The sequence below is a fragment of the Thunnus maccoyii genome, chromosome 15, assembly GCF_910596095.1.
Source record: "Thunnus maccoyii chromosome 15, fThuMac1.1, whole genome shotgun sequence".
Lineage (NCBI taxonomy): Eukaryota > Metazoa > Chordata > Actinopteri > Scombriformes > Scombridae > Thunnus > Thunnus maccoyii.
Window position 1 is genome coordinate 2679276 of NC_056547.1, and position 14448 is coordinate 2693723.

General features: G+C 37.7%; 4 gene segments (V, D, J or C); 1 reads left to right on the plus strand and 3 right to left on the minus strand.

Moving 5' to 3' along the window:
- Positions 1 to 709: 709 nt before the first annotated feature.
- On the minus strand, positions 710 to 10733 carry LOC121912430. The segment is given in 3 exon segments: positions 710 to 739; positions 10041 to 10429; positions 10646 to 10733. Coding segments are annotated over 2 exon segments (360 nt in total).
- Positions 821 to 1396, minus strand: LOC121912433. The segment is given in 2 exon segments: positions 821 to 1128; positions 1345 to 1396. Coding segments are annotated over 2 exon segments (360 nt in total).
- Positions 3336 to 3835, minus strand: LOC121912428. The segment is given in 2 exon segments: positions 3336 to 3658; positions 3784 to 3835. Coding segments are annotated over 2 exon segments (375 nt in total).
- Positions 4100 to 6007, plus strand: LOC121913420. The segment is given in 3 exon segments: positions 4100 to 4129; positions 4380 to 4431; positions 5682 to 6007. Coding segments are annotated over 3 exon segments (408 nt in total).
- Positions 10734 to 14448: the final 3715 nt, after the last annotated feature.

Sequence of the window (14448 nt, forward strand, 5' to 3'; positions counted from 1 at the left end):
AGTTTACAGTAAAGTCATAATAATTGTAGAAAATGCTTTGCTGGAGTCACTTCAGATTTGTCTGTAATAATTAGTAATTGAGTATTTTTAATGAAAAATCCTCCAATCATCTTATGTTACTGAAGTGTGTCAGTGCAAAGAGTCTAATATTTTTATTTTTTCAGATGTATTAAAAGCATATACATAATCTTTTAAACAAAATCACAAAACCCTCAGAAATATGTTCTAATTCTGAAATAAAAAGCAAAATATCATCAGCATAAAGAGATATAAAATGAGTGTGATCTGACATTTTAACCCTGGACATTTTTACAAACTGCTTCTGCTGAAGAGCTGAAACACAAAGACAAATGAAAGAGATGAAAAAGGGAAAGAATTCAAGTTTTAATTAATTTCATAATCAATTAAATGTTTTTTGATTTATATTATATATATATACATATATATATATATGATGATAACCTTTTTGGTAATTTATTTCTAAAAAAATGTATGTCTGAGTTTGTGTAAAAAAATAGTTAGAGATGAAATAAATAAATAATAATAGCTTTAGTGTTCATGTGTTGTAGTCAGTAGATTAAACTTATTAAAGAATTTAAATCATACTTCAACAGAGGTTAGATTTGATGTTCAGCCAAATGTTTCATATTCTGTATTAATGAAAGTATTTAAAATAAATCTTTTTTTTGTAAAATACAAAATGTTTAATGTTAAAATGTTCAAATTAAATTATTAAAACCTCTGTTGTTTTAGTTTGAGTGCAGCTGTTGAGTGAGATCAGTTCCTCTTCAGCTGAGGGAGGTTTTTGTACGACGTTGTATCACTGTGTGAACGGGTAGCTGTTACCCTTCTGACAGTAATAAACTCCTGAATCTTCAGCCTGAACTCCACTGATGGTCAGAGTGAAGTCAGTCCCATATCCACTTCCACTAAAACGATCTGAAACTCCAGGCTGACGGTTTGTAGCTTGATAAATCAGAAGTTTAGGAGCTTGTCCAGATTTCTGAAGGTACCAGTTGAGGTAGCTACCAACACTTGAACTGGTTTTACATCTGATGGAGACAGTCTGTCCTGGAACAACAGACTGAGATCCAGGAGACTGAGACACAGTGATTTGTCCTGATGAACCTGGAAAACATGAAAAAGAGGAGAAGGGTTATTGAGACAAATCCAGCTTGGAGAAAGATGATCAACATGAAAACAGAAGAGTATCATTTCTTGAACATGGAGAATAGATGGAAGAAGGTAAATGCTGCTTGTTTCAGTGTTTCTCCATCACAGCAGAACATCATTGTGGTGAACCTGGTTGCATCCTGAAGCAAAGTTTTCACAAGAGAGTCTCACCCTGAACAAGGAGCCCCAGGGTGGCCAGCAGTAGAGTCAGTGACATCATCATTGTGCTGCCGGCGGCGTGTCAGTGGCTCTGAAAGGTCTGGACAGCCACTGATCAACACTGGCCTCTTAACGGCTGGGAGCAGAGAGGCAGGACAGATATGCAAACACACAGAGTCAGTGAACTGTAGCTGTCCTCAACGTATCATGCTGTTTCCTCCTCACTGCTGGGAGAACTCAACATTTACATCATCCATAACATAAAGGAGTGACAATCTGAGGGAGAGAACTTCATTAAGCAGTTAGAAAGACTGATGTGAAATGTGTAAAGGAAGAATTTTGAGGCTAATTTCACAGAATTGTTTTCAGTTTTTTTAACATGGTTGATATTTTCAAGTGCAGAATGTGCAACTAGTGATGTGAAAGGCCTCAAATCCAGAGTTTTACAGATATATGGAGGTGTTTCTTCATTAAATGTGTTTGATTTAATAAATGTGTATTCTATTGAATACACATTTATTTAAGATATGTATCATTTCTTTATGTCCTTTGAGAATATAACTTCTCATCCATATTATTTTCAAACCTATTGGAATGATGTGTTTGATACTCCTCTTCCTTGGTCAAACATTTTTAGATGTATTTACTCGTCATCTTGCTCTACTTATTTATGGGCCTTTCAGTTAAAAACATTTTATAAGATGTTACCAACAAGAAAAATGCTTAAGATATGGAGAATAACTGAGGATAATATCTGTAGATTTTGTGGTGATGAGGAGGAGGATATTATGTGTTTATTTTGGTATTGTCCAATGGTTTCATCCTTTTGGCAGCAGGTGGCAAATTGGTTATCTGAACAAGCAATCCTTTTACCTTTATCCCCTCTCAATATTATTTGGGGTTATCAAGATGATAAAAACATGTTATTGAATATTATTGTGCTGCTTGGCAAGCTTTATATATTTGATTCTCCAAAACAGCTGGTTTTGAGTTCCTTCATATTACATTTAAAACATTAATATTTGCAGGAAAAGATCATTATTAAATAATAATATATTATTATTAAAGGCAGAGCAAAAAGCTCAGACATAAATAAATGGGAGATCTTGACAATATCAAAAACTTGGGATACAGAACTATGATTATTCTATGTTATCATAAATTAACATTATCTCTTTTTTATTTAGTTCCTTCTATAAAATGATGTGTTTAACTTAAATTGCTGTATAAGTGAATGTTTTTGAACCACAACCATATATAGTGCTTGACGTGTTTGTACATATATGTATGTTTGTATATGTGTATATATATATGTATATATGTGGTATGTCTGTTGTTTTTGTTTATGTGTGTGTGAGTATTGAATATGTGTTTTCTGTTTGTGTAAAATAAAACAAGAAAAAAAAAGATCTATTGAAAATTTAAAAATAGGAGTGAGAATAGTTAGAACACTTCTTATAACTTCTGATCTGATTAGTAACTGAAAGAAGGAAAAATTAGGATTTTGTGATGTTTGGTTGGATGTCATCAGCATACAAGCTGATCTTTTTAATGGTGTGAATGAAATGATGCCTGAGATGCCAGCCCGTTCTCACTCACAACTAACCCTAACCCCAACCCAAGCTTCCGTATGTGACGAGTTGGAGTGAGAACGTGTTGGAGATGCTGATGCATTTCCTAACGGAAGAAACCAGGAGTCCAAAAAAATCTAAAGAGGAGAAGAGAAACAAGTCCTCCATGTCTAATAAACATTTGTAATTATATTTATATTGATATATATTCACATTTATGATGGAAGATAGTAAACGATCTGTATATACTTGTTAAAGACCTACTGGTGTCTGTGTGTGTGCGTGTGTGTGTGTGTGTGTGTGTGTGTGTGTGTGTGTGTGTGTGTGTGTGTGTTCAGTGAACTGTATCAGTCTCTGCAGTAGCTTCCAGCTGCAGCAGTCAATTCAGTTTCTGTTCAGTCTGACTGAGGGAGGTTTTTGTACGACGCTTTTTCACTGTGTGAACACATACTGACTGTTGATTTCATGATAACTCTGACAGTAATAAACTGCTGAATCTTCAGCCTGAACTCCACTGATGGTCAGAGTGAAGTCAGAGTTTGATCCACTGCCTGAAAAACGATCTGGAATCCCTGATGCTCGATAGGTAGCCACGTAAATGAGAAGTTTAGGAGTTTCTCCATCTCTCTGTTGGTACCAGGCTAAACGGTTTGAACTATAAACATTCTGACTGGTCCTACAGCTGATGGTTGTGGATCCTCCCAGAGCAGATCTCACTGCTGCAGGCTGAGTCACTGTGACCTGGCCTCTGGACTCTGAGGATACAGAGACAAAAACATAAAGCAGCGTCATGGTTTTGATGGTTTTGATGGTTTTGTCAGCTTCATTTCAGAGGGACGGATGTTGATAGAGGAGAGGAGTTTGATTCTCTGGACTTTACCTGTGAAGCAGCAGCAGAGGAGAGTCCAGATGAGGACGGAGATCAAAGTCATGTTTTTGATGAGGAGGATTTCTGTGGCTTCTGTTGTGATGAAGGACAGCTGTCAGTCATCCAGTGTTCAACTCTCAGGACTATAAACTCTCCCAGAGCACTGGAGCATGGTGCTGCTGATGCAAAGTGGCTCTCTATGGAAATGCTCTGACTGACTCCATCAAGGACTTGGATTACTCTGATGATGCTGTTTCATCAATGGATCAATCAATTTAGCAGAATATTGATTAACTATGTGTCACTGATCATTTTCTGTGTTTCATTTATGTTCTGTGAACAGATTGTCTTCAGAAATGTCTGTTTTGATTCATTTTACATCTACAACACTCAGTTTTCATTCAAGACATAATTTAAAATACAGTAAACATGAAACAAAATGATTAATTTTAGAATAAGAATATAAATTATTGGCCTACTGTTATATATTTTCATATCATCCAGTTGTGTTTCACAGACTGAGACTGTTTTTGTTGAGTTTGTTGTGTTCAAAGTCAGAGAGCCGTGTCTCTCTACAGTGAGAGGTTTTTGTACGACGACTCAGTCAGTTTGTATCACTGTGGAACACGTTCGGTGGAGGAACCAGACTGGATGTTGGAAGTAAGTTAAACTTTTAAAGTATTTTATTAAATCCTGAGTGATATTTAGGTTTTTGCACATATGTTTTCTCTAGAAATTGAAATTTCAGATTTTACATCTTCACTTCTAATTTTTGACTACAGTTGTCCACCAGCAACAAAAATAAGAGTTTTGTGTTTGAAATTTAAATGATGAATCAATATATTCTAAGTGTTTGGTCCACAGTAGAAATCATGTAATGTTTTAGATTCAGGCTGAAATTTGAGGACTTGTAGTTTTAGTTTAATGTGACAAAGTCAGAGAGCCGTGTCTCTCTACAGTGAGAGGTTTTTGTACAACGACTCAGTCAGTTTGTATCACTGTGGTTGACTTTTGGTGGAGGAACCAGACTGGATGTTGGAAGTAAGTTTCTGCTCAAATATTAAATATCGAATCATCAGTTAGGTTTATAATTTCTGTGTCTGAACATTTGTAGTAGATATAAGTTTCCACTGAGCTGATCTAAAACACTTTAAAGTCTCAATTTTATTGTTCATTTCTCCTCTTTAACCTTGAAGTTGAACTCAAAGCAGCTTTACTGAACTTTTCTTTACATGTTCCAGTTAGTTTGTTAAATGTGAACAGCAGAAAGATTAAAGAACAACAATCCTACTTTAAACATGTTTTTAAATTTTAATCTTTAATCTCCAATTTGAGTGAATGTTGAGTTAAATTTATTCTGAACAGTGTGGGTGATGATAAAAAATGCTGCACATCTCTCATCATTTAAAATGACAGAAATTGTCTTTTAACCTCAGTTTGAAATATTTCTTTGTTCTTAAAGATATTGGTTTCTTTAATATGTCTCAACATGTTGTGTATATTACGGCTGTCTGTTAGTTTTTCCTCATAATGTCCTTTAACACTGAATCTGATTAACTGTTGCTCTTTTGATAGTTTTGTCAGTAAAGTTGTTGGTATAAATTCTAAAATTAAATCAAGGATGTCTAAGATATATTTACAAACTTTATATCTTTATTTTCAGTAACTAGTGTAAAATAAAATGCAGTAAAGAGTCATATGAGGACTCTTTCTGTGCTGATCTGCATGAGAGGTTTCTTAAAGGGAAGTGAAACAATGTGTGAGTGAGTGACTGGTGGAGCAGAAAAAACATCTGACAGAAACTCCTTAAAGGGGAAAATCCACTCTCACACAGTAAAGGTGTCCAAGTGTCTGGTGTTTGATTGACAGCTGTGTGGTCCCTGTCCTCTAATGTGATTGGTGTCTCCTAGGTGATGTCCGTCCCACCCTGACAGTGCTGCCCCCCTCCAGCGAGGAGCTGCAGCAGGGGAAGGCCACGCTCATGTGTCTGGCCAACAATGGCTTCCCCTCAGACTGGAGTCTGGCCTGGAAGGTGGATGGCAGCAGCAGCAGCAGCTTGGAGCAGAGCAGGAGCCCCGGGGTGCTGCAGAAGGACGGCCGCTACAGCTGGAGCAGCACCCTGAGACTCCCTGCAGACCAGTGGAGGAAGGTGGGCTCTGTGACCTGTGAGGCCACCCAGGGCTCCCAGACTCCAGTCTCAGAGACACTGAGGAGAGACCAGTGTTCCCAGTCCTGACCTGACTCACTGCTACTGCTTTTACTCTACTACTGCTCTCACTCTGATCTCTGCAACACTGTTTGTTTCTCCCTCTGTCTCTTTAAATGTTGCAGTGGTGATTTTTCTTGCTTACTGATTTGAATATTTCAAGAAAATAAAGATTTTTTCGTCAAATAAATATGTGCAGCTTCATTATTATTGGTAGTAGCAGTAATATTACAATCATATTAAGCTCTCTTATTGATAGCAGTGTTTGTTTCCATTAAATGTACAAAAATGTAGCTCTCCTCAAGATAAATGGACATACCAGGCAGCAGAGTAACACATGTATGCTGAAAATTGAAGAGGTCCAATGTCCTCAGTCCCAATTAGCTGAATTTTCAGCTGAGAGGTTTGACAGTCTGATCAGCTGATTTTCAGTTAAAAAGTAAAAACTGACATATCTATCAGACTTGAGCATGCTTCAGTTCATATTACAGATTTCTAAAGTGACATCAGGGTGTTCTAAATAGTCAATTTCAAAATAAGTTTTAACATCATGTCTTTTCTTTGATTTGCTGTTCTGAGAAAAGCAAAACCTTGTGAATATATCTGAGCTTGTTAAACTGTTGCAGCAATAGAAATAAAAAAAACATAATATCATCAGCATACAATCACATAAAATTAATGTGATCTTTGGTTTTGACCTGTGACATATTGACATATATTTAATTTAATTTAATTTAATTTAAATATTTAATGCAAATTAAATTGATGACAAAGGACACCCTTTTCATGTCCCTGTTTCACTGTCAAACCTGGAGGACTTGAACACATGTACAGAAAGCTGAGGTGTGGTGGACCTAGATGTAATACCTGACAGAGAGCAGGAGACGTGTAGTAAGAGTCTCTGTTTTGACCAGGACCAGTCTTAACCTTTTTCAACTGATATTTGTCTTTGGCCCTGTTACACCTGGTATTAACATGTGTCTCGGGTGATTTGATCACAAGTTGACAGCTTTAAGTACGTCTGTTTACACCTGGTATTAACATGCATCTCCACATGCGTCCTGAGTGACCACTTGTGATCGGATCTCACTTCCCCGCTCTACATGCAAATAAACACCGACATCATTTCCGTTTGCAAAGACCAAATTTGTTCGTTAATAACCGGTGGGAGGACCTGCTTGATAACAGGATAAATATTCAGGATATATATAAATATTCCGTGTCGGCATAGAGAGAGAGAGAGAGAGAGAGAGAGAGAGAGAGAGAGAGAGAGAGAGAATTATATGCAGCAATCTCCCTGCAGCTGCATCACTCCATTGAGAGACACTGTGCACATTTACGCACAAGACACAGCAGCATAACTTCACTGATTATTTAAGTCTCTGACTCGCTGCCAGGGTCGGTCAGGATCTAATATTAATTAATGTTCTGTGTTCTTCTACACATCCAATAGGTCAGCTGTTAGACACGCAGTCCAGGTTCATACTGTTTGGAGTAAAGCAGTCGTCCTCCTGATAAATCTGAGCTCATTATGTGGAGCAGCGCAACAAAATTAAAAATTGTTGTTATCAACTTGACAGGACAGAAGAAACTATCCAGCTACATTTAGCTTCTGAAATATTTTTTTAGACAGACAAGCGAAAAGTTAATGTTTTAATTTCTATTCTAATTGTCAATTTGAAGAGGAAAACCGGCTAGGGGAATGGGAAAAACAGGAAAAAATGGGACATGGGTTACATTTTTAATTCACATGAAAAGTGAAATAATTTGTTTATCCTGTTATCAAACCAGTTGAACGGCTTTGGATGGAAGGTCTTGTGCTTAGTCTGCTGGAAAATATAGGACGTCAGTTGAGTTGGGCGTCCTTCAATGTGGCCCAGGACACATTGCACTTACACTACTAAAGGAATGTGGCCACATGCAGCCCAGACCACTTCAGAATGTGGTCTGAGTGATCGGATCTCAATTCAATTCAATTTCAATTCAATTTTATTTATATAGTGCCAAATCACAAAAAAATTCTCATCTCATCTCAGGGCACTTTTCACATAGAGCAGGTCTAGACCGTACTCTTCAATTTACAGAGACCCAACAATTCCCCCATGAGCAGCACTTGGCGACAGCAGTAAGGAAAAACTCCTTTAACAGTTAGAAACCTCAAGCAGAACCCGGCTCTTGGTGGGCGGCCATCTGCTTTGACCGGTTGGGTTGGGGACAGAGAGGTAGTACAACAATAGCAACAACAACAACAACAACGTCAACATCAATAGATACATGACTAGCAACAACAAACAGCAGTAGCGGCGGGAGAAGAACATCCCCATGACCACGGGCCAGAGCCTGCTCACTGGGGTTTCCTGCGGATGAGAAAGCACAAAGAACTCCGGGGAAGAAGTCAAGTCAGTAACATGCAGTAATGGTAAATGAATACATACAGATGGAGAGGAGGAGGAGGAGAGAGGAGCTCAGTGCATAAAGGGAAGTCCCCCAGCAGTCTAGGCCTATAGCAGCATAACTAAGGGCTGGTTCAAAGCGAGCTTGGTCGGCCCTAACTATAAGCTTTATGAAAACGGAAAGTTTTAAGCCTACTCTTAAACGTAAAGAGGGTGTCTGCCCCCCGGACTGAGTCTGGAAGATGGATCCACAGGAGAGGAGTCTGATAGCTGAAGGCTCTGCCTCCCATTCTACTTTTGAAGACTGTAGGAACCACCAGTAAGCCTGCATTCTGGGAGCGCAGTGTTCTAGTGGGATAATAAGGTACTATGAGCTCTTTAAGATATGATGGTGCCTGACCATTAAGAGTGTCCTTCTCCTTACCTTTGTAGCTAAGGAGAAGGATTTTAAATTCAATTCTAGATTTTACTGGAAGCCAATGCAGCAAAGCTAAGATGGGAGAAACATGATCTCTTTTTCTAGTTTTTGTTCTGATCTCAGATTGAGATCTCTTTTGATCTCAATCCGTCCTCAATGCGTCTTGGGTGCGTTTACACCTGTATTTAGAGACAGATGTTAATACCAGGTGTAAACAGGGCCTTTGAGGGGCCTCTGCATGTTGAAAACAAACATTTGTCCTGTGTGTTTATTTTTATCTTCATGATTTCTACAATGCTGATACTTTATAGATGTTATATTAAACCTGGAGAGAAGGTATTCATTAATCTGCAACATGGTGACATTAAAGCTATAGATGCAGAGAAAGGGTCTCTGGCACAACTTCACCTACTTCCAAGGTGCACGGAGAAGGGAAAGAAGTCTAGAGAGATGAGAACTCCAGCAACACTTGTAGTATAAAGAACAACTTTATTAGTTTACTGACGCATTTCGGCTCGTGGCCTTCATCAGGGTCATCAGTTGTTCTTCATACTACAAGTGTTGCTGGAGTTCTCATCTCTCTAGACATTAAAGCTATATCCAGGTAAAATATCTTATTAAGATCGTATGAATGTATTTAGGAGATATAAAATGAGATTTCAGAAAATACGGGATAGTTAAGGCAACATTCACAGTGGAATAAAATGATTGAACTCTTCTTCATCTCCCCACAAATGGTTGATACGAGGGCTTCCCCAGGAAATGACAGAACCAGTATTCCCAGCTTTGTTTTGAGAGGGTGGAGGAGGAACAGCTGAATAGTTGTATTCAAATATCAATGAAATACACCCTGAACTGATCTGACTTGTCTGTTGTTGGAGACTCATATTGAGTTTTGCTTTTGTTCAGTCTGTTGGATTTCAACATTCTCTATGTGACTAAATAATGAAGCTGATATCAATATTATTCTAATGGAAAGTGTTAAATATCTTAAATCAAAGGGTAAAATATCCTTATTTACTCATGTAGTGAGTTTGAAACAGACAATGAGCAAAGTATAGGATATTAAAGTAGATATAGTTAGAGAAAAAACCCATGTTCATGTTTTAACTTTTATTACCCTACCTTCTTCATAGACACTAAACATTAAATACTGTATCAACAAATAATCTTAAAAATTATACTTACTTAAATAACTAAAACTATAATTATAGAATTATTACTGTAATGAGTGAGGTCTTTTATGTCAAACCTCTGTTGTTTTACTTTGAGTGCAGCTGTTGAGTCAGATCAGTTCCTCTTCAGCTGAGGGAGGTTTTTGTACGATGTTGTATCACTGTGTGAACGGGTAGCCTTTACCCTGCTGACAGTAATAAACTCCTGAATCTTCAGCCTGAACTCCACTGATGGTCAGAGTGAAGTCAGTCCCAGATCCACTTCCACTAAAACGATCTGAAACTCCAGGCTGAAGGTTTGTAGCCCAATAAATCAGGAGTTTAGGAGCTTCTCCAGGTTTCTGAAGGTACCAGTTGAGCCAGCTACTAACATATGAACTGGTTTTACATCTGATGGAGACAGTCTGTCCTGGAACAACAGACTGAGATCCAGGAGACTGAGTCACAGTGATTTGTCCTGATGAACCTGGAAAACATGAAAAAGAGGAGAAGGGTTATTGAGACAAATCCAGCTTGGAGAAAGATGATCAACATGAAAACAGAAGAGTATCATTTCTTGAACATGGAGAATAGATGGAAGAAGGTAAATGCTGCTTGTTTCAGTGTTTCTCCATCACAGCAGAACATCATTGTGGTGAACCTGGTTGCATCCTGAAGCAAAGTTTTCACAAGAGAGTCTCACCCTGAACAAGGAGCCCCAGGGTGGCCAGCAGTAGAGTCAGTGACATCATCATCGTGCTGCCGGCGGCGTGTCAGTGGTTCTGAAAGGTCTGGACAGCCACTGATCAACACTGGCCTCTTAACGGCTGGGAGCAGAGAGGCAGGACAGATATGCAAACACACAGAGTCAGTCAACTGTAGCTGTCCTCAACATATCATGCTGGTTCCTCCTCACTGCTGGGAGAACTCAACATTTACATCATCCATAACATAAAGGAGTGACAATCTGAGGGAGAGAACTTCATTAAGCAGTTAGAAAGACTGATGTGAAATGTGTAAAGGAAGAATTTTGAGGCTAATTTCACAGAATTGTTTTCAGTTTTTTTTAAACATGGCTGATATTTTGTTTTTCTCAAGTGCAGAATGTGTAACTAGTGATGTGAAAGGCCTCAAATCCAGAGTTTTACAGATTTATGGAGTTGTTTCTTCATTAAATGTGTTTGATTTCTTAAATGTGTATTCTATTGAATACACATTTATTTAAGATATGCATCATTTCTTTATGTCCTTTGAGAATATAACTTCTCATCCATATTATTTTCAAACATATTGGAATGACGTGTTTGATACTCCTCTTCCTTGGTTAAACATTTTTAGATGTATTTACTCGTCATCTTGCTCTACTTATTTATGGGCCTTTCAGTTAAAAATGTTTTATAAGATGTTACCAACAAGAAAAATGCTTAAGATATGGAGAATGACTGAGGATAATATTTATAGATTTTGTGGTGATGAGGAGGAGGATATTATGTGTTTATTTTGGTATTGTCCAATGGTTTCATCCTTTTGGCAGCAGGTGGCAAATTGGTTATCTGAACAAGCAATCCTTTTACCTTCATCCCCTCTCAATATTATTTGGGGTTATCAAGATGATAAAAACATGTTATTGAATATTATTGTGTTGCTCTGCAAGCTTTATATATTTGATTCTCCAAAAAAGCTGGTTTTGAGTTCCTTCATAATACATTTAAAACGTTAAAATTTGCAGGAAAAGATCATTATTAAATAATAATATATTATTATTAAAGGCAGAGCAAAAAGCTCAGACATAAATAAATGGGAGATCTTGACAATATCAAAAACAGAACTATGATTATTCTATGTTATCATAAATTAACATTATCTCTTTTTTATTTAGTTCCTTCTATAAAATGATGTGTTTAACTTAAATTGCTGTATAAGTGAATGTTTTTGAACCACAATCACATATAGTGCTTGACATGTATGTACATATATGTATGTTTGTATATGTGTATATATATGTATATATGTGGTATGTCTGTTGTTTTTGTTTATGTGTGTGAGTATTGAATATGTGTTTTATGTTTGTGTAAAATAAAACAAGAAAAAAAAGATCTAATGCAAATTTAAAAATAGGAGTGAGAATAGTTAGAACACTTCTTATAACTTCTGATCTGATTAGTAACTGAAAGAAGGAAAAATTAGGATTTTGTGATGTTTGGTTGGATGTCATCAGCATACAAGCTGATCTTTTTAATGGTGTGAATGAAATGATGCCTGAGATGCCAGCCCGTTCTCACTCCCAACTCGTCACATATTCAAGCTTGGTCAGGCCTGTACTGTCACATTTTAACGCACTGGGTATCCCTTTAGCGTCATTTTTCAACATGCAGGGTAGTCCGATAGACTTCTGTTGAACTCGCACAACGTCTGAAATAGACGCCATGAGACCGATGACGTCTATATAAGGTGACAAATTTCAGCCTGGTTGCCAGAATAAAACGTTGGCATTGTATGTTTGTGCAAACCACAGATACGTTGAATATCTACATTTCAACACTTGTAATACGGAGCATATTGACATTTCAACAATACGTTTCATATCAACATTTCTGAAGTGACGTACTTCACATGACATCTATATAAGATGACTTTCTTATTAGGAGGTGGAGGGGTTGTAACGTTGTTGGCAGAAAGTTGGAAAACAGCACAGAGCACGGTTCCTTGCCAGTTTTATTTTATTTTTTATTTTAACTCAAATCATGATCTTTCCCTAACCCTAACCCAGTGGTTTTTGTGCCTAAACCTCACCAGACCTTAACCACCGTGTTGTCACACCATAAAATATAATTATTTTTTAACAGTGACTGCTGTGATACTGCACATTGAAAAATGACACAAAAGGGGTACCCAGTGCGTTAAAAACTGATGCTACGGGGTCCTGACCAAGCTTCCATATGTGACCAGTTGGGAGTGAGAACGTGTTGGAGATGCTGATGCATTTCCTAACGGAAGAAACCAGGAGTCCAAAAAAATCTAAAGAGGAGAAGAGAAACAAGTCCTCCATGTCTAATAAACATTTGTAATTATATTTATATTGATATATATTTACATTTATGACGAAAGATAGTGAACAATCTGTATATACTTGTTAAAGAACTACTGGTGTGTGTGTGCGTGTGTGTGTGTGTGTGTGTGTGTGTGTGCGTGTGTGTGTGTGTGTGTGTGTGTTCAGTGAACTGTATCAGTCTCTGCAGTAGCTTCCAGCTGCAGCAGTCAGTTCAGTTTCTGTTCAGTCTGATTGAGGGAGGTTTTTGTACCACGCTTTTTCACTGTGTGAACACATCTTGACTGTTGATATAGTGATAACTCTGACAGTAATAAACTCCTGAATCTTCAGCCTGAACTCCACTGATGGTCAGAGTGTAATCAGTGTTTGATCCACTTCCACTAAAACGATATGAAACTCCAGGCTGACGGTTTGTAGCTGCATAAATCAGGAGTTTAGGAGTTTCTCCAGGTTTCTGAAGGTACCAGCCGAGGTTGCTATAAGCATTTGAACTGGTTTTACATCTGATGGAGACAGTCTGTCCTGGAACAACAGACTGAGATCCAGGAGACTGAGTCACAGTGATTTGTCCTGATGAACCTGGAAAACATGAAAAAGAGGAGAAGGGTTATTGAGACAAATCCAGCTTGGAGAAAGATGATCAACATGAAAACAGAAGAGTATCATTTCTTGAACATGGAGAATAGATGGAAGAAGGTAAATGCTGCTTGTTTCAGTGTTTCTCCATCACAGCAGAACATCATTGTGGTGAACCTGGTTGCATCCTGAAGCAAAGTTTTCACAAGAGAGTCTCACCCTGAACAAGGAGCCCCAGGGTGGCCAGCAGTAGAGTCAGTGACATCATCATTGTGCTGCCGGCGTGTCAGTGGCTCTGAAAGGTCTGGACAGCCACTGATCAACACTGGCCTCTTAACGGCTGGGAGCAGAGAGGCAGGACAGATATGCAAACACACAGAGTCAGTCAACTGTAGCTGTCCTCAACATATCATGCTGGTTCCTCCTCACTGCTGGGAGAACTCAACATTTACATCATCCATAACATAAAGGAGTGACAATCTGAGGGAGAGAACTTCATTAAGCAGTTAGAAAGACTGATGTGAAATGTGTAAAGGAAGAATTTTGAGGCTAATTTCACGGAACTGTTTTCAGTTTTTTTAACATGGTTGATATTTTGTTTTTCTCAAGTGCAGAATGTGCAACTAGTGATGTGAAAAGCCTCAAATCCAGAGTTTTACAGATATATGGAGGTGTTTCTTCATTAAATGTGTTTGATTTAATAAATGTGTATTCTATTGAATACACATTTATTTAAGATATGTATCATTTCTTTATGTCCTTTGAGAATATAACTTCTCATCCATATTATTTTCAAACCTATTGGAATGATGTGTTTGATACTCCTCTTCCTTGGTCAAACATTTTTAGATGTATTTACTCGTCATCTTGCTCTACTT